Source organism: Malaclemys terrapin, chromosome 8 (genome assembly GCF_027887155.1).
Source record: "Malaclemys terrapin pileata isolate rMalTer1 chromosome 8, rMalTer1.hap1, whole genome shotgun sequence".
NCBI lineage: Eukaryota > Metazoa > Chordata > Testudines > Emydidae > Malaclemys > Malaclemys terrapin.
Window position 1 is genome coordinate 41,531,544 of NC_071512.1, and position 27,408 is coordinate 41,558,951.

General features: G+C 49.4%; 1 protein-coding gene across 5 annotated transcripts in view; it reads left to right on the forward strand.

Annotated features, from left to right (window-relative positions):
• Positions 1-27,408, forward strand: part of LOC128841556 (P-selectin-like) — a 55,423-nt gene that overhangs the window by 11,944 nt on the left and 16,071 nt on the right. For 2 of the 5 annotated variants that reach the window (XM_054036657.1, XM_054036658.1), the window contains 8 exons: positions 706-879; positions 15,325-15,510; positions 17,356-17,541; positions 19,640-19,825; positions 20,599-20,784; positions 21,508-21,693; positions 22,467-22,652; positions 22,921-23,106. In XM_054036657.1, the coding sequence (XP_053892632.1) occupies positions 706-879; positions 15,325-15,510; positions 17,356-17,541; positions 19,640-19,825; positions 20,599-20,784; positions 21,508-21,693; positions 22,467-22,652; positions 22,921-23,106 (1,476 nt within the window). The remainder of the gene's footprint in view (positions 1-705; positions 880-15,324; positions 15,511-17,355; positions 17,542-19,639; positions 19,826-20,598; positions 20,785-21,507; positions 21,694-22,466; positions 22,653-22,920; positions 23,107-27,408) is intronic. The other 3 variants (XM_054036659.1, XM_054036661.1, XM_054036660.1) reach the window with 2 other exon arrangements.

Genomic DNA, 27,408 nt, shown 5'->3' on the forward strand with positions numbered 1-27,408 from the left:
GGCACCCATCAGTGCTGCTCCGAGATTCACCAGAGAGGGGCGCTAGCACAGCCGGAGGAATGGCCTTTGCTATTGCTCCCTGGCGAAGGAGGGTGGAGTTGTAGCCTCCCAAGCGCCTGACCACACTGCTGCTATAGCATGCCTGCCCCAGGCCAGCCCAGGCAATTTGCCTCCCTTAGGGGTAAGGCTACACCCCTATCCTGCTGTCAGCCTGGAGCTGCCCAAGCAGCAAAACAGTTGCTGTCTCCCTTAGGGCTGAGCAGGGTGCCCAGGCCTCAACTGGGGGCGGAGCCTCCTGCTGGGCTGAGTCTGCAGCAGCTTCCAGGCCCGGAAAGTCTCTCGCTTGTGTCCGACTGCCAAACACAACTTCTCAGACAGGCTACTCAGCTCACTCTGTTACCCAGAGAAAGCATGTGCCCTTCTTCTTGCCTTACAGAGCTCAGCCCCAGCAGGGCTGTCACGGCATGTCTCCACTGCAGCTGGGTGCAAGCCCAGCTAGCCAGACTTGGGCTAGGGGGCTCAAGCCCGAGCTTTACAAATAGCAGTATGGATGTTGCAGCTCCTGCTGAAGCTCAAGCTGAGGGGCTGGGGTAGGCTGTGCTCCAGAGAACCTGAGACCTGGCAACTTGAGGGAGCAACAGGCATGTGTGCTTGAAACCCCTCCCCCTGCCTCCCAGCTGCTCATGCTGCTGTATGTCTTTTTAGTTGTGAGGTGCAAAAACCTTGACCCCAGGCCTGACTGCAGTCATCCCCTGGGGGAATTTAGCTACAATTCCACATGCAAGTTCCAGTGCCAGGAGGGGTTTGAACTGCAAGGGCTGGACACGTTGCAGTGCTTGGCATCGGGGAACTGGACAGCAGCAGCTCCAGAGTGTACAGGTGGGTGCCAGGAGCTATTCCTGCCTCCTCCCCACTGATTTTACAGTGGAATTCTCAGAGCCTATGTAGGGAGAAACCCAGATCCACTGATGCTGATTGGAAGTTGGGCACCTCACCCCTTTGAACAGCCCCAGCCTTAGCATTTAATACCTTTGGTTTCTCATGTTGTGTCTTCAGCTGGTGGTTGGCCTGGAGCCCTCACTAATCTTTCTATCTCTCTGGTGGTTTATACCACACTCATCTCTGTGTTATCTGCGCTTTACCAGCTCTACATGTACAAGTATCATCTCTGGCTGGTTTCCCCATCCTCCCATAGCGGTTTGTTTTTAACTGTAAAATGGAGTCGAGCTCTAGCTTAATTATAACTGGTTTGATGTATTCAGCTTGGGAAGCTCCACAACAATCACAGGGACCACCCGAGTTTGCAGGCTGGACGAGGGTTGTCCCCCGCCACAGCTGTCAAACTTCAGCAGTGTGTCCAAAGAGTCCCATACAGATATTGTAGGGCAGGGTGCATGGACTGGCCATTGGACGGGGATCTCATACTCGAGTGATGTGGAGAAGAAATTCACTCTTTGTGGCATTATACCATGTTAGGGATACTCAACATGCATGAAGTCACTGGGCTTAGAGATGGGGAGAGACCAGCCAGCCCACTGTGCTTATCCCCTGGCTGGAGGCATTGCAGGATGTTGCCTCATCAGTTATCATCCTAGGATCTGTGCCACCATTTTCTTTGGAGGATTCTGCACTGCCCGGGACATCTTGCCATCCATGCTCAGGCCTGCATTGCACGGTGATTCTGGAGGCAGGGCATCCCAGAGTCCTGTGTTTCTTGTGTCACTGATTCCCTATGAAATGTGCTCAAGTTACAAGTAAAAAGATGTTTTCTCCTACGTGTCAGCTGCAGCACCTTGTGAATGTCAATCTGAGTACACACACAGGTCCGAGGCTAATGCTCCATTATTAGCAGACTCCAGTTGTCTGCTCTTGCTGCTCACAAACTCCAGCAGGTTCTCAGACTGTTGTATGGTGGTCTGAAAGGGAAACTTCATTGCACCAGCCTTGCAAACCTGGCCTGGGACCGCTGAGTCAAGCTGAGTTATTTTCTTTCTGCACATCGTATCAGGTAACACAGACTCTCCGCATGACACAAGGCCCCTTCAGTGACATCTCACCAACCCAACTGCTGTGCACAAATCTGCACAGGTGACACTGATGGGAGGTTAGGACACAGTTCCATTGATGATGCACAAGAAGCAATGGAGCTGCTGGTCACTCCTTACTCCCGCTTCTTTCTCCAGCCTAGTAAATGTAAGAAGTGATAACATTTCTTTGAGTCACTAAAGACAGGTGCATGGGGAGCAGACCAACTCAGTAGGGGTCTACACACAGCTTTTGTACCACATTAACTAGATCTGTTTAGAAATCAATGTAGCTAACCCTGGCGAGGCTGCAGTGACATCGGCACAGAGATGCTTAGAGAAATTGGGCTATTTCTGTAATGTTACAGGGTAAGTAAACAGCTCTCGCACTGCACAAGCTGTGTGCAGCCCAGGCAGGGCCATTGACCCATACTCTTAACCAGAGCAGAACCACACTTGCAGTGGTGTTTGTGATCATAGAATCATAGAAGATTAGGGTTGGAAGAGACCTCAGGAGGTCATCTAGTCCAACCCCCTGCTCAAAGCAGGACCTGCAGGGACCTAGAGAGATGGTCACAGCCCCATGACATGACATTCCCCAGCTGCAGCCTCACTGGACATTAAAGACAGCTGGCCCTAGGGGAAATGGGAAGGAGAATCTCCACTTCTCAAAGCAGGACCAATACCAACTAAATCATCCCAGCCTTTGTCAAGAGCTTAAAAACCTCTAAGAATGGAAATTCCGCCACCTCCCTAGGTAACCCATTGCAGGTCTTCACCACCCTCCTAGTGAAATAGTGTTTCCTAATATCCAACCTAGACCTCCCCCACTGCAACTTGAAACCATTGCTCCTTGTTCTGTCATCTGTCACCATTGAGAACAACCGAGCTTCATCCTCTTTGGAACTACCTCTTCAGGTAGTTGAAGGCTGCTATCAAATCCCCCCTCATTCTTCTCTTTTGCAGACTAAACAAGCCCAGTTCCCTCAGCCTCTCCTCGTAAGTCATGTGCCTCTGCCCCCTGATCATTTTTGTTGCCCTCCACTGGACTCTCTCCAATTTGTCCACATCCTTTCTGTAGTGGGGGGCCCAAAACTGGACACAATACTCCAGATGTGGCCTCACCAGTACCGAATAGAGGGGAATAATCACTTTCCTTGATCTGCTGGCAATGCTCCTACTAATGCAGCCCAATATGCCCTTAGCCTTCTTGGCAACAAGGGCACACTCCTGACTCATATCCAGCTTCACATCCACTGTAATCCCCCGGTCCTTTTCTGCAGAACTACTGCTTAGCCAGTCGGTCCCCAGCCTGTAGTGGTGCATGGGATTCTTCCATCCTAAGTGGAGGACTCTGCACTTGTCTTTGTTGAACCTCATCAGATTTCTTTTGGCCCAATTCTCCAATTTGTCTAGGTCACTCTGGACCCTATCCCCACCCTCTCTGCCTTTTCTTCCACTTGTTTTCACCCCATTTCCCTCTTTAGAGCCCTCCTGCTTCTCTACATGAGCCCTCTCTCTGGGCCGTTTGCACTCTCCAGAGACTGGGATGCTGAGCAAGGGGGGAGTTGGGAAGTGAATCCTTCTGTTGCTGCTACTAGGGCTGAGGGCTGTCTTCTCTTGGGAGCCCCCTGCCTCACTGCCCCCCATCTCCAGGCAGCAGCATGACACAGGCCTTGCAGGAAATGCTGCTTTGGTAACTGGCTGCTTTCACAATTTCTTTCTCGACTTGTTGCCCAGATCTCTATGCTCTTCTTTGCCTTCCCAGCTGGGAAGTGGATCCCTGGTCCTGGGGTGCATGGATGCTAATTGCATGGAAAGGGAGGTCTGTGCTTCTGCAGCATAGTCAGGGGCAGGGGTTTGAGTCCCCTTGTGCACTCAGAGAACCATGGAAAGGGCATTCATGTAATGCTGGTGCAGGCTGGGTGTCTCCTGTCTGCCTGGTGCCTGCAGGGAGCTAAAGAGATGGTCACAGCCCCATGACATGACGCTTCCCAGCTGCAGCCTCACTAGACATTAATGACAGCTGGCCCTAGGGGAAATGGAAAGGACAATCTCCGCTTCTCTCTTGAAAAACACTGAGTTTCTAGCCCTGCTCCTTGTGCAGACACCCTTGAAAACGTAACCAAGGCAACTCTGAGGCTAGGGCAGGATGCTTATCGCTAAAGATCACCAGGGATTCCCAGGGCTGGGGGTGCAAAATCACAGCTAGTTCATGTGGCTAGAGAGGGTAGGACTCCAGGCTAGCCTCCTGCCCCATGGCAGCTCCAGCCTCTACCAGCAGCTGCCTATGGCAGAGCCAGCTCCTCTGCTGGGCAGATGAAGGAATAACATGATCCAAGGGCTGGAAGCTGAAGCCAGATAAATTCAGACTGGAATTGCCCGTGAGAATAATTAACATTGGAACAACTTACCAAGGGGTGTGGGGGATTCTCCATCCCTTGGAGTGCTATACAGGAGGTCAGACTATATTGTCATAATGGTCACTTCTGGCCTTAACATCTATTAATCAAGTTGCCTCTTACCCTTCTCTTTATAAGATAAATAGATCTTTTTTGTTCTTACTAGAAGGCAGGTTTCATAGCTTTCATTAGCCTCATAGTTTTTTTCTGAACCCTTTCCAGTTTTGCAAAGCTCTTTTAAAAGTGGGTGCCCAGAACTGGACACAGGCTTCTATTAGTAGGTTCACCTGTGTTGTGTTTAGAGGCAAAATCCCTCTTTACGTGCACTTGATATTGCCCTGTATCTGCACAGCTCAGTTCTGGGCAGGGGCGGCAGGTTTGTATAATTTTTGGTGGTGCCCAGAACAGGTCCAAGTCCTGCCCCTATTCCCCCCCCCCCCCCCGCCTTGTAAGATGATATATATTTTTTAAAATAATGTAAAAATGTGAGGGCTCTGGGGTGGGTCTGGTGATGAGGAGTTTGGGGTGTGGGAGCGGCTCAGGCAGAGGGTTTGGGTGCAGGGTTGAGGGCTGTGGGGTGGGGCTGGGGATGAGGGCTTCACAATGCAGGAGGGGGCTCAGGGCTAGGGCAGAGGGTTAAGGTATGGGGGGATGAGGGCTCTGGCTGGGGCTGGAGATGAGGGGTTTGGGGTGTGGGAAGGACTCAGGGCTAGGGCAGAAGGTTGGGGCGTGGGGAGGTAAGGGCTCTGGCTGGGGGTGCGGGTTCTGGGGTGGGGTGGGGCTGGGGCTGAGGAGTTTGGGGTGTAGGTGGGTTGCCCTGGGACTGGGGCCAGAGAGAAGGACTCCCCCCAGCCCTCTCCCCGTCAGTAGCCACGAGCTGTGGGGGAGCCTCCCCACCACAGCACACTTGCCTCGCACCACTGTCACTGCATGTGCTCCTAGGGCCCCTGTCAGGTCCAGGAAGCCCCCTCGCCTCCCCTGTGGTGGGTGTCAGGGTGGTGGTGGGGGGGCTGCCATCACATGTGCTCCTCCTCCCCTGCTGCTGCCCCTCACTGTAGCCTCCCTGGGGGTGGGGGATGGGACTGCCCCTTGCCCAGTGTGGGGTAGGACCGGTGACTGTGGACGGGGGGGGGAGAGTCCCCTGTGCTGGTGGAGGGTCCCGCAGGAAAAGGGAAGGGTCCAAGGCGGAAGGGCAGGGTCAGGGTCAGCCTGCCCTGGCACTAGAAAATGGGGGGGCGCTAGGACCCCGTGGCAGCAGTTGATGCTGGGAGACAGCAGAGTGGAGCACAGCCCGGAGTTCTTGAGGCAGGGACGTTCCTGGCCCGGGGGAGGTGCTTGGGGGAGGTGCACGGGGGCGGCAGGCGGGGCCAGGAGAGAGACCCAGCCCCAAACATTGGTGGAGCCAGGCCCCGAGGCCCTCGGGCCTTAAATATTGCTGGAGCCTGGGCACTGTGATCCCATATAACTGGCCGCCCCTGGTTCTGGGAGGCCACTCTAGGCAAAGGGACAATTCAGAAGAAAGTACGAAGATTTGTTTTGTTCAATGATCTGGAGGATGGCTTGGATTGCAGCCTCAGCAAATTTGCAGATGAGACTAAACTGGGAGGAGTGGTAGATATGCTGGAGCGTAGGGATAGGATACAAAGGGCCCTAGACAAATTAGAGGATTTGGCCAATAGAAATCTGATGCGGTTCAACAAGGACAAGTGCAGAGTCCTGCACTTAGGACGGAAGAATCCCATGCACTGCTACAGACTAAGGACCAAGTGGCTAGGCAGCAGTTCTGCAGAAAAGGACCTAGGGGTTACAGTGGTCGAGAAGCTGGATATGAGTCAACAGTGTGCCCTTGTTGCCAAGAAGGCTAACGGCATTTGGGGCTGTATAAGTGGGAGCATTGCCAGCAGATCGAGAGACGTGATCATTCCCCTCTATTTAGCATTGGTGAGGCGTCATCTGGAGTACTGTGTCCAGTTTTGGGCCCCACACTACAAGGATGTGGAAAAATTGGAAAGAGTCCAGCTCAGGGCAACAAAAATGATTAGGGGGCTGGAGCACATGTTTTATGAGGAGAGGCTGAGGGAATTGGGATTATTTAGTCTGCAGAAGAGAAGAATGAGGGGGGATTTGATAACTGCTTTCAACTACCTGAAAGGGGGTTCCAAAGACGATGGAGCTAGACTGTTCTCAGTAGTAGCAGATGAGAGAACAAGGAGTAATGGTCTCAAGTTGCAATGGGGGAGATTTAGGTTGGATATTAGGAAAAACTTTTTCACTAGGAGGATGGTGAAGCACTGGAATGGGTTACCTAGGGAGGTTTTTAAGGTCAGGCTAGACAAAGCCCTGGCTGGGATGATTTAGTTGGGGATTGGTCGTGCTTTGAGCAGGGGGTTGGACTAGATGACCTCCTGAGGTCCCTTCCAACCCTGATATTCTGTGATTCTAAGATGCTTGTGGGAGCCAGCTAACTAGAGGCAGATGCTGGCAGCATGGGTAGAGCAGAGGGCCTGAGGGTGGAAACATGATAAAAACCAAGATCAGATAAGTAGGGAGAGGCAGAGTTGTGCAGGAACAAATATGTTTGGGGTGTAACCAGCTCACCCTCCCTCACATCCTCAGCTAGCCCTGTGCATAGCAGTGTAAGCATGGTAAACAACAGTCACTTACAACTGGAGTTAGCAAAAATTGTTTTGCAGGGCTACTCAAATGCTAAGGCTGGCTTTGATGTGCAGTTGTCAAAGAAATATTAGCAGATGCCACACATAACCAGTCTGACTTAGAGGACTAGAAACTGACTGAGGAGCGACTACAGACCTCAGTTTTGACAAGCTTAATTCTAGTAGTGAATGGTCTGCAGCAGATTTTCCCACACACTGGGGCTGCACTGTGCATTTCCTAGACCGTGCCCATTACTGTGGCTTCTGAGCATGTTCTAACTGCTTGAAACCTACCCTGCTCTAGAGTGAGTCCAACAAGAGTCACGCGCTTTGTGAAGGTATGAGTAAGAACAGGAGCTGTCCAAAGCCTTAAGCCAAAGAGTCTGATGGACGATTTCCAACCAGAAAGGCCCCTCTGAACCTCTGCATTTTCTGGGTTTCTGCTGCTGCAGACATTCACAATAGTCAGAGTGTTTGGATTTAAAAGTACAAGCCATCATTGATGCGGCAGCCAGATTTTCCAGGGGAGAAAGCAGCACCCTTGACCTAGTAGGAGGGTTCCTCCTGGCAGGCGGAGGGCCTAGTGGGACATGGGCAGGTGCGTACTGGAGGATTTGGCAGCTGAGAGGTTATGGATGTGTGTCTTATCCCATCCACCTCATTCGTGGAACTGAATGAGCTGCCCCTGCTGGCTATCTGGAACACTACAATAGTCTGTCATTTTCCTTGATGCTGTCATTAAGTAGCCCTTTCTATGCAGTTCGTTTCTTTAATGTGACAGTAGACTAATTCCTACCTCTGAAAGACTGGCAGGGTGACAGACAGACTATTGCTAGGTCCAGAACATTTCATCAGATCAAAACAAGTCAAGGTGGGAAAGGAGAAGGTCTCTGACACAGGAGTGGTGTGTCTATAAAAAGAGCCCTAATAGGAAAGAGCAAATAATTTTATTGACTAAATAATCACATTTGATAAGACACATTTTAGCCCTGATCACGAAGAGCTCTCAACTGTGGGCAATTGGAATAAATGAGCCCTGAACATGTCTTGTTCAACCTGACCCTTTAAATTATAATAAACACCTACCTCTTGTCTAGTACTTCCTATCAGTAGCTCTCAAAGCTCTTTACAAAGCAGGTCAGTATCATTATCCCTATTCTATAGATGGGGTAACTGAGAAAGAGAGTGGAAGTGGCTCACTTAAGGTCACCCCATGGGCCAGCAGCGGAACCCAGGTCTCCCCTGCAGAAGTATGCCACATTGCCCCTTTTCTAATAGGGCTCTTGAACTTTTTACAACAACATCTGTCCACAGCTGAATTCTTCTTTTTCTCTAGCTTGGCTTAAATGTTATATTTTGCATGGATTAAATGTATTCATTAATTGCACCCTTTGAAGTTTGTAATGATGCAGTTCCTTTAGGTGTTGCAGTTCAGTACTTTTACTCTAAGAATGCAATAAAAGATCATATCAAATGATTGCAGGTTATAGGGTGCCTTGTGTAAGATGCACAGTGAACGATACCTGGGCTCAGCAGCAGGACACTGTGCCTTATTTTCTGTAGGATTGGATGGCAGGCAATCAGCATGGCAAGGGCACTGCAGAAACACATCTTTCACCCTGCATCTTACATTGAAATTATGTTCATGGACTCCATATACAGAGCAATACATGGTACTAAAAGATGCTCCAAGTGTCTAGCTAAGACTGTGATATTATATTGTTTTATAAGAGAAGCATTATGTGATCACATAACTGAAAACTGTACCACAGTGTACGATCAAAGGGGAGCTGACTAGTCCAAGTTGTGCATGCAGGTGTAACATCAGCATTTCTTGACTTCTGAGAGCCTAGTGGTGCAAATTCAATGTCCCCATAGCATCATTTTGGGCATGGAATTTCCCAAGTTGTTGTTTTAAAGAACAAAGTAATTGCACAGTCTGGAACTTTTTGGCTGGTACCTGCAGGATGCCTTGCCCTGTGCACCATTCACGGTCAGTGAGACGACACCGCCCAGGGAGTCTTGCATTGCCAAATGAGCACTCAACTCAATAAGACAAGAACTGCGTTGCTGAGTGTGCCCTGTGACGAAGGGATTTCCCCTTGTTACGGTGTATGTGAGCCTATGTGAGTCTTACTGTTGAGCCTATGTGAGTTTTACTGTTTTGCATGAATACTGTGTATGCCTCAGTTTCCCTGTGTGCTGCACCAATACCTCGGTGGTGGGAATAGGGGTGTGTGACTTTGGCTAAGACCCTCTGGGGCAGGTGAGGCTACTCCAGCTGCCTGCATGTATGTTATGTCCAGTCCCTCTCCCAGGGCCGGCTCTGGCTTTTTTGCCGCCCCGGGGGGGGGGGGGGAGGGCGGCGAGCCTCGGCGGGGGCTCCGCTCTCCCCCCGGCGACCAGAGCGCAGGGGGCAGGGCGGCGAGAGGGCGGCGAGCCCCAGCCAGGGCTTGCCGCTCTCCCCCCGGCAGCCGGGGGGAGGGCGGCGAGCCCGGCCATGGCCCCGCTCTCCCCGGGGGCCGGAGCACCGCGCCGCCCCCCCTCCAGGTGCCGCCCCAAGCACAAGCTTGGTGGGCTGGTGCCTGGAGCCGGCCCTGCGCTCTCCTAACCTTAGACCCAGGAGAGGGATGTAACCAGGTGACGACCAGGTGACTCTTTGCCCGGGAAGCGAGACAAAGAGAGGGAGGAGGAGCAACAAGGGTGTCTGAGGTCGAGTCACTGGAAGCTGGCAGTCTGCTTAGGGGGACTGGAAGAAGGGGAGTCCAGGGCATCTGGCCCAGGACTCCCCAAGATGGACTTGGCTGAAAGTCACTGTTTTCTGTGCTAATGAGTTCTGCTCTACGCTGTGTTCCTGTTGACTAATAAACCTTCTGTTTTAATGGCTGGCTGAGAGTAGGGTTGGGGTGCAGGGCCCTTTGGCTTCCCCAGGAGCCCCACCCAGGTGGACTCGCTGCAGGAAGCGCCCGGTGAGAAAGGAGACGCTGAATGCTCTGAGGTCAGATCCAGGAAAGTCGAAGCTGTGTAAGCTTCTTGCCCTGGTGACAGTATGCTCAAAGAAAGGAGGCATGCTCCCCCACAGTCCTGACTGGCTTCATATGGAGTAGTTCCAGAGCATCACCCAATGACTCCGTGACATGCTCCGACCCCTGTTAGAGCTCCTTATTCAGTGAACAGCTGAAATAGCAGCACAGAGTGAGATAGGAGCATTAGTGAGCATGCGGCCTGCACAGTTAAGTTGGCCATACAGACTATAAATATTGGTTTATAAATGCTATCAGTAAAAACCGGGATACATGACTGCACTGTGAATGTCACAGATCACTAAATCCAGCTAAATCCAATCCAGTTCTCACAGACATTTCTCCCCTGTTATAAATGTTCCCTTGTAAATTTCAGCTGTCTATCCCAAAGTGTTTAGCCTGCAGAGGTGTTAAAGAAAACATTGCACTGCATTTTTGTTTTATACTGGCAAAAGTGCATTTCTGCACATTTCTCATAATCAAAACTTAGTTTTGGCTTAATCTTTCCCCAAAATTTCATCTTTGCACAGATAAGCAATAGCCCAATAAGCAAAAATTTTAGAAAATTCTGAGCAACTGAAAAACCGGGGGTTAGAATGGAAACATTTAGACATCCTTAACTGTAGGTGTCCCTGTTCTGACTATTATCAATTTGCCTCCCAGTCGGGCCTAAAGGCTCCAGTTGGACACTTGTAGAATAGAAGATGGCCCCTCCTGTGAAAAGCTGACAATCAGAAAGACACAGTGATACAGGCAAACTAGAAACAAGCACATGTCAAAAAAGCAGAGGGGGTGAGGAGTAGGAACTTTCTGTGCATGAAGGAGGCACTGTGGCTGAGTGACTGAGTTCAGCTCCCAGCAGTGCTGGGGCTGTGAGGCCATTGCCCTGAGTGTGGGTGACATCATTGTCCATGCGACTGCTGCTGCATCTGGATTAGCTTAGGGTTCATGGCAGCTGTGACAAGCATGGGGCTATCCCAAAATGCTGCAGGCTCCATGCATAGAAATGGGCACTAGCTCCTGGGTTGGGATTGAATCATAGAATCATAGAACCGGAAGGGACCTCACAAGGTCATTTAGTCCAGTCCCCTGCATTCAAGGCAGGACTAACGATTATCTAGACCAGGGGTTGGCAACCTTTCAGAAGTGGTGTGCCGAGTTTCATTTCTTCACTTTCATTTAAGGTTTCATGTGCCAGTAATACATTTTAACATTTTTAGAAAGTCTCTTTCTATAAGTCTATACTATATAACTAAACTATTGTTGTATGTAAAGTAAATAAGGTTTTTAAAATGTTTAAGAAGCTTCATTTAAAATTAAATTAAAATGCAGAGCCCCCCGGACCGGTGGCCAGGATCTGGGCAGTGTAAGTGCCACTGAAAATCAGCTCGCGTGCCGCTTTTGGCACGCTTGCCATAGATTGCCTACCGCTGATCTAGACCATCCCTGACAGGTGTTTGTCCAACCTGCTCTTAAAAATCCCCAATGATGGAGATTCCACCACCTCCCTAGGCAATTTATTCCAGTGCTTAACCACTCTGACAGTTAGGAAGTTTTTCCTAATGTCCACCTAAACCGCCCTTGCTGCAATTTAAGCCCATTGCTTCTTAGAATCATAGAATATCCGGGTTGGAAGGGACCTCAGGAGGTCATCTAGTCCAACCCCCTGCTCAAAGCAGAATTATGTTATTCTCCCAGGGTATCCTGCCCATCAGCTCCCTGAGGGAGTCAAAGTCTGCTTTTCTGAAGTCCAGGGTCCGTATTCTGCTGCTCTCCTTTCTTCCTTGTGTCAGGATCCTGAACTCGACCATCTCATGGTCACTGCCTCCCAGGTTCCCATCCACTTTTGCTTCCCCTACTAATTCTTCCCAGGTCAAGAAGAGCTCTGCCCCTTGTTGGTTCCTCCAGCACCTGCACCAGGAAATTGTCCCCTACACTTTCCAAAAACTTCCTGGATTGTCTGTGCACTGCTGTATTGCTCTCCCAGCAGATATCAGGGTGTATAGCAGTGCACGGACTCACCCGGCGGCATCTCCTGCTGGTCTTCTTGGGAATTAGCTCATCCAGCTGTTGGAGCGCCCTCTGCAAGCCGGTGATCCGCCTTGCCACTGGCCTGGGTCCTTCCCAGGACCCCGGTGCCCCTTTCTCTGGGTGCTGCCCCCTGGCAGTACCCCTTTCTCTTTGGGTCTCCCCTCCCCAGGGAACCCCCACCCACTATCCCCACCTCGCCTCAGAATAAGGCCACTGCCAGTCAGCAACTAGCCCCCGCAGGGCAGACTGCAGTATAAGCCAGTCATCATCGGCAAGGTTGGGTTTGGGCCTGCTGCTTTTGCCTACCTCTGGGCTGCCCTCTGCAACTCCCAGTACCTATTGGCCTTATGCTAGGCCGCAGCCTGGGGCTTTCAAGGCTGGAGCTCCACAACTCCTCTGCCTTTCCCCAGCCCTGCTCCACTCAAGTACCCTGTCTCTAGCTCCCTGCAGCCAGGCCCTTCTCTTTCTGAATGCAGAGGGAGAGTACCCTGGGCCTCTGGCTCACAGCCTTTTATAGGGACCAGCTGGGCCTGATTGGGGCATGGCCCAGCTGCAGCCGCTTCCCCAATCAGTCCAGCTTTTCCCTGCCACAGCCCTCTCTCCGGCTGTTTTAAGCCCTTCAGGGGAGGAGCGGGTGACCACCCCGCTACATGGTGATGGAAGTCTCCCATGAGAACCAGGGCCAGTGATCTAGTAACTTCTGTTAGTTGCCGGAAGAAAGCCTTGTCCACCTCATTCCCACCAGACACTGGTATGGTGGTCTATAGCAGACTCCCACCATGTCATCACTCTTGTTGCTCAGACTTCTAAATTTAATCCAGAGACTCTCAGGTTTTTCTGCAGTTTCAGTCATACTGATCTCTTACATACAATGCAACTCCCCCACCTTTTCTGCCCTGCCTGTTCTTCCTGAACAGTTTATATCCATCCATGACAGTACTCCAGGCATGTGAGTTATCCCACCAAGTCTCTGTTATTCCAATCACATCAGAGTTCCCTGACTGTGCCAGGACTTCCAGTTCTCCCTGCTTGTTTCCCAGGCTTCTTGCATTCAGGCACTTATGATCGTCCCACTTTCTCAGTATGAGACAGGAGTCCTCCCCTCTTGCTCTCTCCTGCTCGTGCTTCCTCCCAGTACCCCATTTCCTCACTTACCTCAGGGCTTTGGTCTCCTTCCCCCGATGAACCTAGTTTAAAGTAAGTCCCCCTCACTAGGTTAGCCAGCCTGCTTGTGAAGTTGTTCTTCCCTCTCTTCGTTAGGTGGAGCCCATCTTTGCCTAGCACTCCTCCTTCTTGGAATGCCATCCCTGGTAAAAGAATACAAAGCCTTCTCTCCGACACCAGCTGCGTAGCCATTCATTGACTTCCATGATTCGACCGTCTCTACCCGGGCCTTTTCCTTGCACAGGGAGGATGAACGAGAACACCACTTGTGCCTCAAACTCCTTTATACTTCTTTCCAGTGCCACGTAGTCTGCAGTGATCCGCTCAAGGTCATTCTTGGCAGTATCATTGGTGCCCACGTGGAGAAGCAGGAAGGGGTAGCGATCCGAGGGCTTGATGAGTCTCGGCAGTCTCTCTGTCACATTGTGTATCCTAGCTCCTGGCAAGCAGCACACTTCTCGGTTTTCCCGGTCGGGGCGGCAGATAGATGACTCAGTCCCCCTGAGGAGGGAGTTCCTGACCACCACCACCTGCCTCCTTCTCTTGGGAGTGGTGGTCATGGAACCCCCATCTCTAGGACAGTGCATCTCATGCCTTCCAATCGGTGGAGTCTCCTTCTGCTCCCTTCCCTCAGATGTATCATCTAGTCCACGCTCCGCATTAGTACCTGTGGAGAGAACATGAAAACAGTTGCTCGCCTGTATCTGCATTGCTGGTACATGGACGTTCCTCTTCCTTCTACTGGAAGTCACATACTGCCAAATTTCTTCACCATCCTTCTGTCCCAGCTGTGCAGCCTGCTCTGATTCTTCATAAAGTTGTGCCTGTAGAAGCATATTCTCATGTCTGTCCAGGAAATCTTCATTTTCTCTTATGCAACGCAGGGTCGATACTTGTTTCTCCAGACCTCAAACCTTCTCTTCCAATACGGAGACCAGCTTGCACTTTTGTACAGACAAAGTCGCTTTTGTCCTGTGGAAGAAAGGCAAACATGGCACATCCTGTGCAGGTAACAACAGCTGAACGCTCACCATCCATATTTCCTTCCTTCTAAGAGCTTCCTCAGCTGTTGTAGTAACTACTCAGAGAAGCCTGTAAGATGAAAGCGTCAGTGCACTCTCCCCAGGCGAACTCCCAGGCAAACTCCCTCTGTTAGCCTCCGCTGTTCACCGCTCAGCTGGTTCGCTGCTGACTGCCTTTTTATAACAGAATGAAGGCAGTGAGTTTATCCCTGTGCCCCTCATTGCCATTGCTTGGAAGCCCAGAGCCAGCACTTCTCCCATCAGTGGGAATGGTTGGTTGCCATGGTCCAAGTGGGTGGCAATGGAAGCCAGGCCTGGAAAGGGGTTACTGGAAGGCCAGTTTACTGGTAATTTAGGGAAATGTTATTATATTATAACTGCTCCCCACTAACTCTATCATGGCTGCACCTGGTGGTTGCCCTCACAGGTAACTGAGGCTCACTGATTGTCTGTGACAGGTGACATGGGGGAGGAGGACTGAAGCACTGGACTCTTGCAATTCAAGAGAGTTACACAGCTCTGCAAAAGCACCTCAATCCTGATCTACATCCTGCCTCACTCCCTGCTATTCTGGTCTTGGGTATCTCCCAATCCCAGCTCTGCTAACACACCTCAATCCAACTTGTGCATCATTTCCCACTAGTCAAGCCATGTGGCCATACACTGTTCTGCAGCAACCTTTGGTATTTAAGGCTCAGGCCTTGACAAAGAATCACAGAATTTACATCAGCCACGGGTATTCCTGACCTAGCTCCCTACAACTATGCCAATATAGCTCCCACAAAACAAACAGCTCTCACGCAGTTGGCTCAATTATCGTCCCTCTTTTGCCCCCTACCATGACACCATCCCTGAACCTGGCTCTGCCATTTCCATGGGGGGGGAGGGGGGAGGGAAGGAAGGGGCTGCTGTGAGGGCTGAGAGCTATGTACAGAGGACCTCACCAAGAGCGAGAACGGGTCCTTACATTGACTGTCCTTACTTTGCTCGTATTCTGTCCGCAGCTGTCAAGTGCCCAGCGCTGGCCACCCTGGGCAGGGGCCAGTTAAACTGCACTCACTGGCATGGACACTTCACGTATAACTCCACCTGCACCTTCTCCTGCGAGATGGGATTTGTGCGGAATGGATCGGAGACACTGGCGTGCACAGCCCTGGGACAATGGACAGTGCGTCCCCCACTCTGTGAAGGTAGAGACACACCATTAACTGTGGGGTGTGCAGAGAATCCATGGTGGAGCTGGTGTGATATGAGACGTCCTTTCCATAGGAGCCCAGATCTCTGCCCATTCTGGGGAGGAGAGCTATTTTGTATGATAGCTTGGGAGCCAGGGGACTAGATCCTTCGATATGGGACACACGTGCAATGCAAAGCTGTGTAATAGGGAGAAAATGGACCTTCATCGCCATTGCCCTGCCCCTTGGGCAGCCATTTACACCAGTGTCAACTGTCTGCCCCACAACCCCTGGCACTACTGTCCCCTGGCTCCTCTTCCTGTCACCTTCCCCCAAACACAGCCAGACACCTGCCTCCTGGCACCCCACTAACCTGGTTATTCGGTAACCATCAGTCCCTGTCATGGTACCCTCCCTTCAGACAGTTCTCCCTCTGGCACTACACCCCCAGCTTCTAGCCATTCAACTCATGGTAACACCTCATCCCCCTGAGGCATTAACACTCCAGCACCTCATTCCAGACAGCATTGTTCCACCCAGTGTCCAAGACATGCTGCTCCCAGGGTCTGAAAACTGCAGCAATGCATCACTTAACACATAGCAATGTAGAGCTGGAAGGGACCTCAAGAGGTCTTCAAGTCCAGCCCCCTGCACTGAGGCAGGACCAAGTAAAACTAGACCACCCCTGACAAGTGTTTGTCCAACCTATTCTTTAAAATCTCCACTGATGGGGATTCCACAAACTCCTTGGTTACCTGTTTCAGAGTTTAACTATCCTTATTGTTAGAAAAATTTTCCTAATATCGAACCTAAATTGCTGTTGCTGCAGATTAAGACCATTACTTCTTTTCCTATCTTCAGTGGACATGGAGAACAATTGATCACTGTCTTCTTTATAACAACCCTTAACACAATTGAAGACCGTTATTAGATATCCCCTCTTCTTTTCTCAAGACTAAATATGCCCAGTTTTTTTAACCTTTCCTCAGAGGCCAGGTTTTCTAAACATTTGATAATTTGTGTTGCTTTTCTCTGGACTCTCTCCAGTTTGTCCACATCTTTCTTAAAGTGTGGCACCCAGAACTGCACACAGTACTCCTTCTGAGGCCTCAGCAGTGCAAAGTAAAGCGGGACATTTATCTCCCATATCTTACATACAACACACCTGTTAGTACACCCCAGAATGATATTAGCCTTTTTTGCAGCTGCATCACATTGTTGATTCATATCCAATTTGTGATCCACTAAAATCCCTTTTCAGCAATGTAACCACCTGGCCACTTATTCCCCATTTTGTAGTTATGCATTTCAATTTTCTTTCCTAAGTGAAGTACTTTGCTCTTGTCTTTACTGAATTTCACCTTGTTGATTTCAGACCAGTTCTCCAATTTGACAAGGTAGTTTTGAATTCTAATTCTGTCCTCCAAAGTGCTTGCACTCCCTCCTAGCTTGGTGTCATCTGCAAATTTTATAAGCATCGTCTCCACTCTATTCTCCAAGTCATTAATGAAAATATTGAATAGTACTGGACCCAGGACTGACCCCTGTGGCACTCCACTAGATACACCCTCCCAGTTTCACACAAACCAGTGTAACTACTCTCTGAGTGTGGTTTTTCAAGAGGTTGTGCACCCACCTGCTAGAAATTAAATCTAAACTACATTTCCCTAGTTTGCTTATGGGAATGTCATGTGGAGCACCCTTTGCCCCCAGTACCTAACCTCATGTACCCATGCTTCCATGGCACTTCACACACACACCCATTAGCTAATTCCCCTGGCACTTCACCTCACAGCAACAAAGGACCATCCCCTGCCACATCCAGATTTTTACTTATAAAGTTATGCTTTGCTATTCCAGCTGTCAAGTGCCCAGTGCTGGATTCCCCGGGCAGGGGCCGATTAAACTGTACTCATTGGCATGGAGACTTCACGTATAACTCCACCTGTGCCTTTTCCTGTGAGACGGGGTTTGTGCGGAATGGATCGGAGACACTGGAGTGTACGGCCCTGGGACAATGGACAGGGCATCCCCCGCGCTGTGAAGGTACAGTAGAGGCTATACACTGCAGGACTGGCTTGGGAAGCTGCTTCTGCTCACATGGTAGGAAGCACTGTGGCCTTAGAATGTCTGAACTTACAGAACTGAAAAGCAAATCAAGGAAATGTTAAATGCAGGATTTAGAGCCCCTGTGAACACTCACAAGGAAACTCTGTAACTGCTGTGATAATGTAATCTAAGGTCAGGATTTCCAGTGCTGTGAGCTGTTCAGATGTCGTGGAGCAATCAGTACAGACTAATGGAGGCCTTCAGAGTACCTATGTAACCCTTCTGCCCATCTAAGTTGGCAGCAACAAGGGCCGGGTTCTGTATCTAGGGGTTCCGTTTCAATAATACAATGCAAAACCGGCTCGAGCCCCCACCCAGTGACCTGGGACAATTACATACCACCCCCTGGGTGCCTCTAAGAGGCAATACTTCCCCTTTCGCAAGCACGGAGTCTGAGTGTAACAGAAAATGTTTAATAACATGAGGTAAACGACATCAGCATTAAATTGGAAAAACACCACAAACAGGATTCATAACACAAACCATGAGCAAAAACCCACCCCAGCAAATTGGGCTGTGTCCTTTCCCTTTGGTTCTTGAATCCAGCAACCCAAATATCACCCAGAGTCCCCAAAGTCCAACACCCCTGAAGTCTCTTGGGTCCAGCAACCACCCAAAGTCCTAAAAGTCTAACAAACCCCAAAGTCTCTGTCCCTGGTCCGTGCAGCCCCAGAGCAAAAGGGGGGGGGGCACACAGGATGTTAAGGGGCACCTTACGTGATCCAAGGCCGGCTGGCCGGCTCTCCATGGGGTTCCACCACAGCCTTCACCATGAGCCAGTCCACTTCCTGCCGTCCCACAAGCTGCTCCGCTCTGCTCACTGACCTGCGAGCCGCTCGAACCGTCCCCGCAAACAGCTCTGCTCGCTGTGCCTTGGGCCACTCCAACCTGCCCCACAAGGGCACCGCTCACTGCTCCTCCAGTCATCCCCACAAACTGCTCCGCCAGCTGCTTAGGCTCCCCTTCAGGCTCCCCCACTAGTTAACACAGCACTCAGTGATCTCAGCTCTTAATAACTTCAGCTCTTAGCCATTTCAGTTCACAGTAGGGGAGCCCCAGTACTAATGCACCATTGGCCCAAAGTGAATTCAGCTCAGCAACCTGTGACTAGACTCCTAATGGAATCACAGTTAGCTCTGACATTCAACAGTGGAGAGAGAAGATAGTACAATTGATGTTTCAAACCCTCAGGTGGGATGGATGGATGGATGGATGGATGGATGGATTGGGTGGGCAGGCGGGCTTGCTCTCTCAATTCACTGGGTTTTGTAACCCATGCCCCTTGTCAAGCAAGTGCTACTTAGGTAATGGTGAAGGACTCACTTAGTTCTTCTGTCATACAACAGTTCCACTGGCCTTGATTCACAGAATCAGGGTAACAAAACTTTATTCTTCCTGCCCCAATAACAGAGAAAACTGGGGATTCCACACCAGCCAAAGTAACCACTTTGAGTTGCTGTTGTTTCATGCCAGGCGAGTGGGTGTGCCTATGCAAACAAGATCAGCCCCTGGAGTTCTTTTCCACACTCGCTATAATTCACCACCAGATGTCAGGGTAGAGCTCATCCTGACTCTGCTTACACCTATACCAACCCATCTCTAGCAATTACAGTAGCAAGGTCAATATCTCATTAGCCATAGTAGTTACTGAGACAAGCTTCTACAGGAGTAGGAAACAGTGTCTTACCTACTAGGTTGGGAACTGAGACTGCACAGCATTTTAGCCTAAAGGCCAAAAGCAAATTTGCTTTAGTGTCTCGATAAGTCAAAAAGGGGGATATTTGTCTTGGCTAACTGCCATTTGGGATAGTAAATTCAGTGTTCATTAGGAGTTCATTAGTTTGGTGGAGACACCTTATGTGTGCTGATTTGAACATGTAACCTCAGTAAATAAGCCTGAGTCATGTTATTGTAACCCAGGGATGTGAAAGAGGATTACATTTTATATTGGATTCTTCTGGAATTATTTGCTTAATGTCCTTATCATTTAAACTGATCAATCGATTCCTGGATATAATTTCCATTAATATTCCAGCTGTCAAGTGCCCAGTGCTGGCTGCTTCGGAAAGGGGCAGATTAAACTGCACTCACTGGCATGGAGACTTCACGTATAACTCCACCTGTGCCTTCTCCTGCGAGACGGGGTTTGTGCGGAATGGATCGGAGACAGTGGAGTGCACGGCCCTGGGACAATGGACAGGGCATTCCCCACGCTGTGAAGGTAGAGGCACAGCATTAACTGTGGGGTGTGTGGAATGTACATTGCTGAGCTGGTGAGAGCCCCGGTTACTTTCCATAGGAGCCCACTTTTTTGCCAGCACTAGCGAAGAGAACTATTGTGTACAATGGTTTGGAAGCCCAGGGCCTGGACCTTTTGATCTGGGGCAGCTGTGCAATATAAAGCTTCATTGAGAGAAAGTTTTGTAATTGGGAGACAATGGATATGGGTCACCATTGCCCTACTCCTTGGGCAGCCTTTTACACCAGTGCCAAGTGAATGCCCCCAAACTCCTGGCACTACTGTCCCCGGCTCCTCTTCCCGTTATCTTCCCCCAGGCACAACCAGCCACTAGACTCCTGGCACCCCACAAACCCGGCAATTCAATAATCATCACTCCCTGTCCCTGGTGCCCCCCTCCAGACAGCTCCCCCCTCTGGCACCACATCTCTGACATGTAGCCATTGAACTCATGATGGCATCTCATCCCCCAGAGCTGCTAACACCCCAGCTCCTCATTCCACATAGCATTTCACCACCCAGCACCCAGTTCCCTTGGCACACCACCCCAATGGTCTGAAATCCCCAGCATTGCACCACCGAGCACATGATGCCTCTGGCACCACATCGCCCAGAACTCCATACCGCCAGCACTCATCCTCATACACTGACACACCCATGTCACTTTCACCTCCTCATTGGCTGATTTCCTTGTCACTTCACCCTCCACCACCAGTGGACCTATCCCCTTATACAGTTCTGCTTTGCTATTCCAGCTGTCAAGTGCCCAGTGCTGGATTCCCCGGGCAGGGGCCAATTAAACTGCACTCATTGGCATGGAGACTTCACATATAACTCCACCTGTGCCTTCTCCTGTGAGACGGGGTTTGTGCGGAATGGATCGGAGACACTGGAGTGTACGGCCCTGGGACAATGGACAGGGCGTCTTCCGCGCTGTGAAGGTACAGTACAGGCTATACACTGCAGGACTGGCTTGGGAAGCTGCTTCTGCTCACATGGTAGGAAGCACTGTGGCCTTAGAATGTCTGAACTTACAGAACTGAAAAGCAAATCAAGGAAATGTTAAATGCAGGATTTAGAGCCCCTGTGAACACTCACAGGAAACTCTGTAGCTGCTGTGATAATGTAATCTAAGGTCAGGATTTCCAGTGCTGTGAGCTGTTCAGATGTCGTGGAGCAATCAGTACAGACTAATGGAGGTCTTCAGAGTACCTATACCAACCCATCTCTAGCACTTACAGTAGCAAGGTCAATATCTCGTTAGCCATAGTAGTTACTGAGACAAGCTTCTACAGGAGTAGGAAACAGTGTCTTACCTACTAGGTTGGGAACTGAGACTGCACAGCATTTTAGCCTAAAGGCCAAAAGCAAATTTGCTTTAGTGTCTCAATAAGTCAAAAAGGGGGATATTTGTCTTGGCTAACTGCCATTTGGGATAGTAAATTCAGTGTTCGTTAGGAGTTCATTAGTTTGGTGGAGACACCTTATGTGTGCTGATTTGAACATGTAACCTCAGTAAATAAGCCTGAGTCATGTTATTGTAACCCAGGGATGTGAAATAGGATTACATTTTATATTGGATTCTTCTGGAATTATTTGCTTAATGTCCTTATCATTTAAACTGATCAATCTATTCCTGGATATAATTTCCATTAATATTCCAGCTGTCAAGTGCCCAGTGCTGGCTGCTTCGGAAAGGGGCAGATTAAACTGCACTCACTGGCATGGAGACTTCACGTATAACTCCACCTGCGCCTTCTCCTGCGAGACGGGGTTTGTGCGGAATGGATCGGAGACAGTGGAGTGCACGGCCCTGGGACAATGGACAGGGCATTCCCCACGCTGTGAAGGTAGAGGCACAGCATTAACTGTGGGGTGTGTGGAATGTACATTGCTGAGCTGGTGAGAGCCCCGGTTACTTTCCATAGGAGCCCACTTTTTTGCCAGCACTAGGGAAGAGAACTATTGTGTACAATGGTTTGGAAGCCCAGGGCCTGGACCTTTTGATCTGGGGCAGCTGTGCAATATAAAGCTTCATTGAGAGAAAGTTTTGTAATTGGGAGACAATGGATATGGGTCACCATTGCCCTACTCCTTGGGCAGCCTTTTACACCAGTGCCAAGTGAATGCCCCCAAACTCCTGGCACTACTGTCCCCGGCTCCTCTTCCCGTTATCTTCCCCCAGGCACAACCAGCCACCAGACTCCTGGCACCCCACAAACCCGGCAATTCAATAATCATCACTCCCTGTCCCTGGTGCCCCCCTCCAGACAGCTCCCCCCTCTGGCACCACATCTCTGACACGTAGCCATTGAACTCATGATGGCATCTCATCCCCCAGAGCTGCTAACACCCCAGCTCCTCATTCCACATAGCATTTCACCACCCAGCACCCAGTTCCCTTGGCACACCACCCCAATGGTCTGAAATCCCCAGCATTGCACCACCGAGCACATGATGCCTCTGGCACCACATCGCCCAGAACTCCATACCTCCAGCACTTGCCCTCATACACTGACACACCCATGGCACTTTCACCCCCTCATTGGCTGATTCCCTTGTCACTTCACCCTCCATCACCAGTGGACCTATCCCCTTATACAGTTCTGCTTTGCTATTCCAGCTGTCAAGTGCCCAGTGCTGGATTCCCCGGGCAGGGGCCGATTAAACTGCACTCATTGGCATGGAGACTTCACATATAACTCCACCTGTGCCTTCTCCTGTGAGATGGGTTTTGTGCGGAATGGATCGGAGACACTGGAGTGTACGGCCCTGGGACAATGGACAGGGCGTCTTCCGCGCTGTGAAGGTACAGTACAGGCTATACACTGCAGGACTGGCTTGGGAAGCTGCTTCTGCTCACATGGTAGGAAGCACTGTGGCCTTAGAATGTCTGAACTTACAGAACTGAAAAGCAAATCAAGGAAATGTTAAATGCAGGATTTAGAGCCCCTGTGAACACTAACAGGAAACTCTGTAATCGCTGTGATAATGTAAGCTAAGGCCAGGATTTCCAGTGCTGTGGGCTGTTGCAGATGTTGTGGAGCAATCTGTACTGTTCTGCTTTGGTATTTCAGCTGTTACGTGCCCAGGTTTGGCTGCCCCTGGCAGAGGCCGATTAAACTGCACTCACTGGCATGGAGACTTCATGTATAACTCCACCTGCGCCTTCTCCTGCGAGACGGGGTTTGTGCGGAATGGATCGGAGACAGTGGAGTGCACGGCCCTGGGACAATGGACAGGGCATCCCCCGCGCTGTGAAGGTAGAGGCACAGCATTAACTGTGGGGTGTGTGGAATGTACATTGCTGAGCTGGTGTGAGCCCAGGTGACTTTCCATAGGGGACCAGTTCTTTGCCAGGTCTAGGGAAGAGAGCTATTGTGTACAATGGTTTGAGAGCCAGGGGACTGGACCTTTTGATCTGGGGCAGCTGTGCAATATAAAGCTTCATTGAGAGAAAGTTTTGTAATTGGGAGACAATGGATATGGGTCACCATTGCCCTACTCCTTGGGCAGCCATTTACACCAGTGCAAAGTGTGTGCAAATTGGATGCAATCACTGGCAACACAGTTTATCCCTCCAGCACCTTATCTCTTAACACACACATGATATCCTACCTTCATGATCCACCAGTCCATATTCCTGGCATGCTGCCTACCTGCACCCCATTAGCTGCCACCCAATCTGGCTGCACCTCTCTCTGGCATGCCATTTTACGTGGCCCCACATGCCCCTGGCCAGAACACTTCAACCAGAAGCTGCTCCAGACAATCTGCCATCTAAGCAAAACTTCAGTGTGTCATCCCCTTCTCATAGGCCTAGGGCAGCAGATTTGGCTTGGCTGTGCTTCTGTTATGTCAGGAAATAGAGGGCACCTGGGCTAAATTTTAGTGAATGACATTGAAACTGGGTGCGCAGGGTCACAATGCCACTCTGATTTGGCCAGGTCACCCCCCACTCCCTCAGCATGATGGAGGGGCAGCCAGGCCAAATCAGCTGCCTTAGGCAGCTGCCTAGCTTGCCTATAGCTGGAGAAGCCTCTGACCCCAACAACCTCACATTGCAGTTCAAGCAACCCACACCTCTGTCAGCCCATCCACCTGGCACCCTATGCCCCTAGCACCCACCTTCATGAACCCATGTACCCTTGGCACTTCACTATCCATCAGCCCATTCCCCTGACATTTCACCCCCAACAACCAACTCTGACACATCCAGACTTTTTCGTTAAAGACTTGAGCTTTACTTTTCCAGCTGTAAAGTGCCCAGTTCTAGTTGTCCCAGAGAGGGGTCAATTAAACTGCTCTCACTGACATGGAGACTTCACGGATAACTCAACCTGCACCTTCCTCTGCAAGATGGGGTTTGTGCAGAATGGATCGGAGATGCTGGAGTGTATGACCTTCAGAGGCACAACATTAACTTTGGGGTGATTAGGGTGCATATTGTGGAGTTGGTGTGATACCAGGTGCCCTTTCCATAGAAGCCCAGTTCTTGTGACTGCTCAATAGTTGCTTCAACTGCAGTCAGTTTAATTGGCAAATCTGCTTAATTGGGAGGTTTCTCAGGGAACTGACTTAAACCTAATGATAGTCAATGGCAACACTGTTGATCAATTGTTTGGTCTGGAGGTGATTAAGTGGTGGTCCTGTGGGGACATGAGGTCATTACAATCCGCGGAAATTGATGCCTTTAATCATTCTCATGGCTCTTCTCTGAACCTTTTCCAATTTATCAACATCCTTCTTGAATTTTGGACACTAGAATTTGACACAGAATTCCAGCAATGGTCACACCAGTGCCAAAAACAGAGGTAAAATAACCTCTCTGCTCCTCCTCAGGGTTCCCCTTTTTATGCATCCAAGGATCACACTAGCTCTTTTGGCCACAGTGTTACACTGGGAGCTCATATTCAGCTGATTATCCCCACGACCCCCCCAATCCTTGTCAGAGTCATTGTTTTCCAGGATAGAGTCCCCAATCCTGTAAGTATGGCCTACATGATTTGTTCCTGGATGTAATAATAGATTAGATTAAATCTCAGGAAAAACGTTCTAACTGTTAGAACAGACGGACCGTGGAACAGACTGCCTTGGGAGGTTGTAAAAGCTTCTTCACTGGAGGTTTTCAAAAGGAGGCCAGATAGCCATCCATCTTGGATGGGTTAGCCACAACAAATTCTGCATCTTGGCAGGGGGTTAGACTAGATGACCCTTGTGGTCCCTTCTAACCCTGTGATTCTATGGTTCTATGATTCTCCATTTAGCTGTTTTCAAATGCACATTGTTTTCTTGCACCCAACTGACCAACAGATCCAGATGGCTCTGTATCAATGACCTGTCCTCATTATTTACCACTCCCCCCATTGTTGTGTCATCTGAAGACTTTATCAGTAATGATTTTACGTTGGGCCAAGAACGGATCCCTGAAGGACCCCACTAGAAACACCCACTCAATGAGGAATCTTGTTTACAATTACATTTTGAGACCTATCAATTGGCGAGCTTTTAATCTGTTTAATGTGTGCCATAATTTTATATTGTTCTAGTTTTTTAACCAAAAAGTTGTGCAGTAACAAGACAAACATTTTACAGTGTATTACAGAGTATGTGTATTATAGTGTATATGTATTACATCAACACTATTGCCTTTATCAACCAAACCTTTAATCTCATCAAACAAAGATATTGTTAGTTTGATATATTTTCCATAAACCTATGTTAATTGGCATTAATTATATTACCTTCTTTTAATTCTTTATTAATCGAGCCCCATATCAGCTGCTCCATTATGTTTCGTAGTATCAGTGTCAGATTGACAGGCCTATAATTATCCAGGTCATCTTGTAACACAGCTCTGAACAGGCCTCAGGCATGGCTGTTAATGTGTGCCTGCAAAGTAGTTGTCAGTGCTGAATGGAGCTATCATAGGAAAAATTGGGTTGCTATGAATTGTATTAAAAGGTTCCAAACTCTCTCATAATTCATAGACTTCCATATCACAGGCTCTTCGGTCTCACCTACTGCTAAGGTAACTAGAGGCTCAAGGCAAGGCTCCCTTTTCCCCATTATTATGATTTAGTCTAGAGCTCTCTAGGCCTCGTGACAGTTGCACCTGCTTTCTGTAACCAGGGGTAGCACAACTGTCCGAGCTGCTCCCTGGAGAGGAAGCACACTGCTCCTGTAGCTGCAGGCTGGTGTTCAAGACCAGCGATGTTCCACACAAAGAGTATGTCTACACTGCAATTAGAGGTGGGATTACAGCATACTTGAGCTGGCTTTGATTGAGCTCAATGGGAATGTTTATACAGCAACTAGATACCTGCGCCTGGCCCGTGTCAGTCAATTTGGGCTTGCGGAGCTCAGGCTGCAGGGTTATTTGATTGCTGTGTAGACTTCCAGGCTTGGGCTGGAGCCTGATTTACGCATGCTTCTGATTGCAGGGCAGACAGACCTTAAGAGGTGTTTAGTCAATGTCTCTAGTTACTGTTTCCTAGCAGGGGGTATACACTGCATGCTCCCAATTACATAGTGAGAGCTATCAGTGACCCACTTCCTCTGAGCTCTTCATCCATCCATCCCTGCTGCATTCCATGCCCCACAGGGATGTACTGAGGACAGGGTGTCTTCCCAGGTTGGTAATGGCTGCATTGTGTACTGTAATATTTAAGGCTGAGCTTTGCGAGATGGGTCTGAACTAGGGCTGTAAAGCAATTAAAAATTAATTGCAATTAATCACTCGATTAATTGCACTGTTAAACAATAATAGAATACTATTTATTTAAATATTTTGGATGTTTTCCACATTTTCAAATATATTGATTTCAATCTCAACACAGAATACAAAGTGCACAGTGCCCACTTTATATTTATTTTTTATTATAAATATGTGCACTGTAAAAATAAAAGAAATAGTATTTTTCAATTAACTTAACACCAGTACTGGAGTGCAATCCTTTATCATGAAAGTTGAACTTACAAATGTAGAATTATGCACAAAAAATAATTGCATTCACAAATAAAACAATGTCAAATTTTAGAGCCTACAAGTCCACTCAGTCCTACTTCTTGTTCAGCCAATCGCTCAGACAAACAAGTTTGTTTACATGTGCAGCAGATAATGCTGCCCACTTCTTGTTTACAGTGTCACCTGAAAGTGAGAACAGGCATTCGCATGGCACTGTTGTAGCTGGTGTTGCAAGATATTTACGTGCCAGATGTGCTAAAGATTCATATGTCATATGTCCCTTCATGTGTCCATGCTGATGATGGGTTCTGCTCGATAACGATCCAAAGCAGTGCAGACCGACACATGTTCATTTTCATCATCTGAGTCAGATGCCACCAGGAGAAGGTTGGATTTCTTTTTTGGTGGTTCGGGTTCTGTAGTTTCTGCATTGGAGTGTTGCTTTTTTAAGACTTCCAAATCCATGCTCCACACCTTGTCCCTCTCAGATTTTGGAAGGCACTTCTTATAGACTCATAGACTTTAAGGTCAGAAGGGACCATTATGATCATCTAGTCTGACCTCCTGCACAACGCAGGCCACAGAATCTCACCCACCC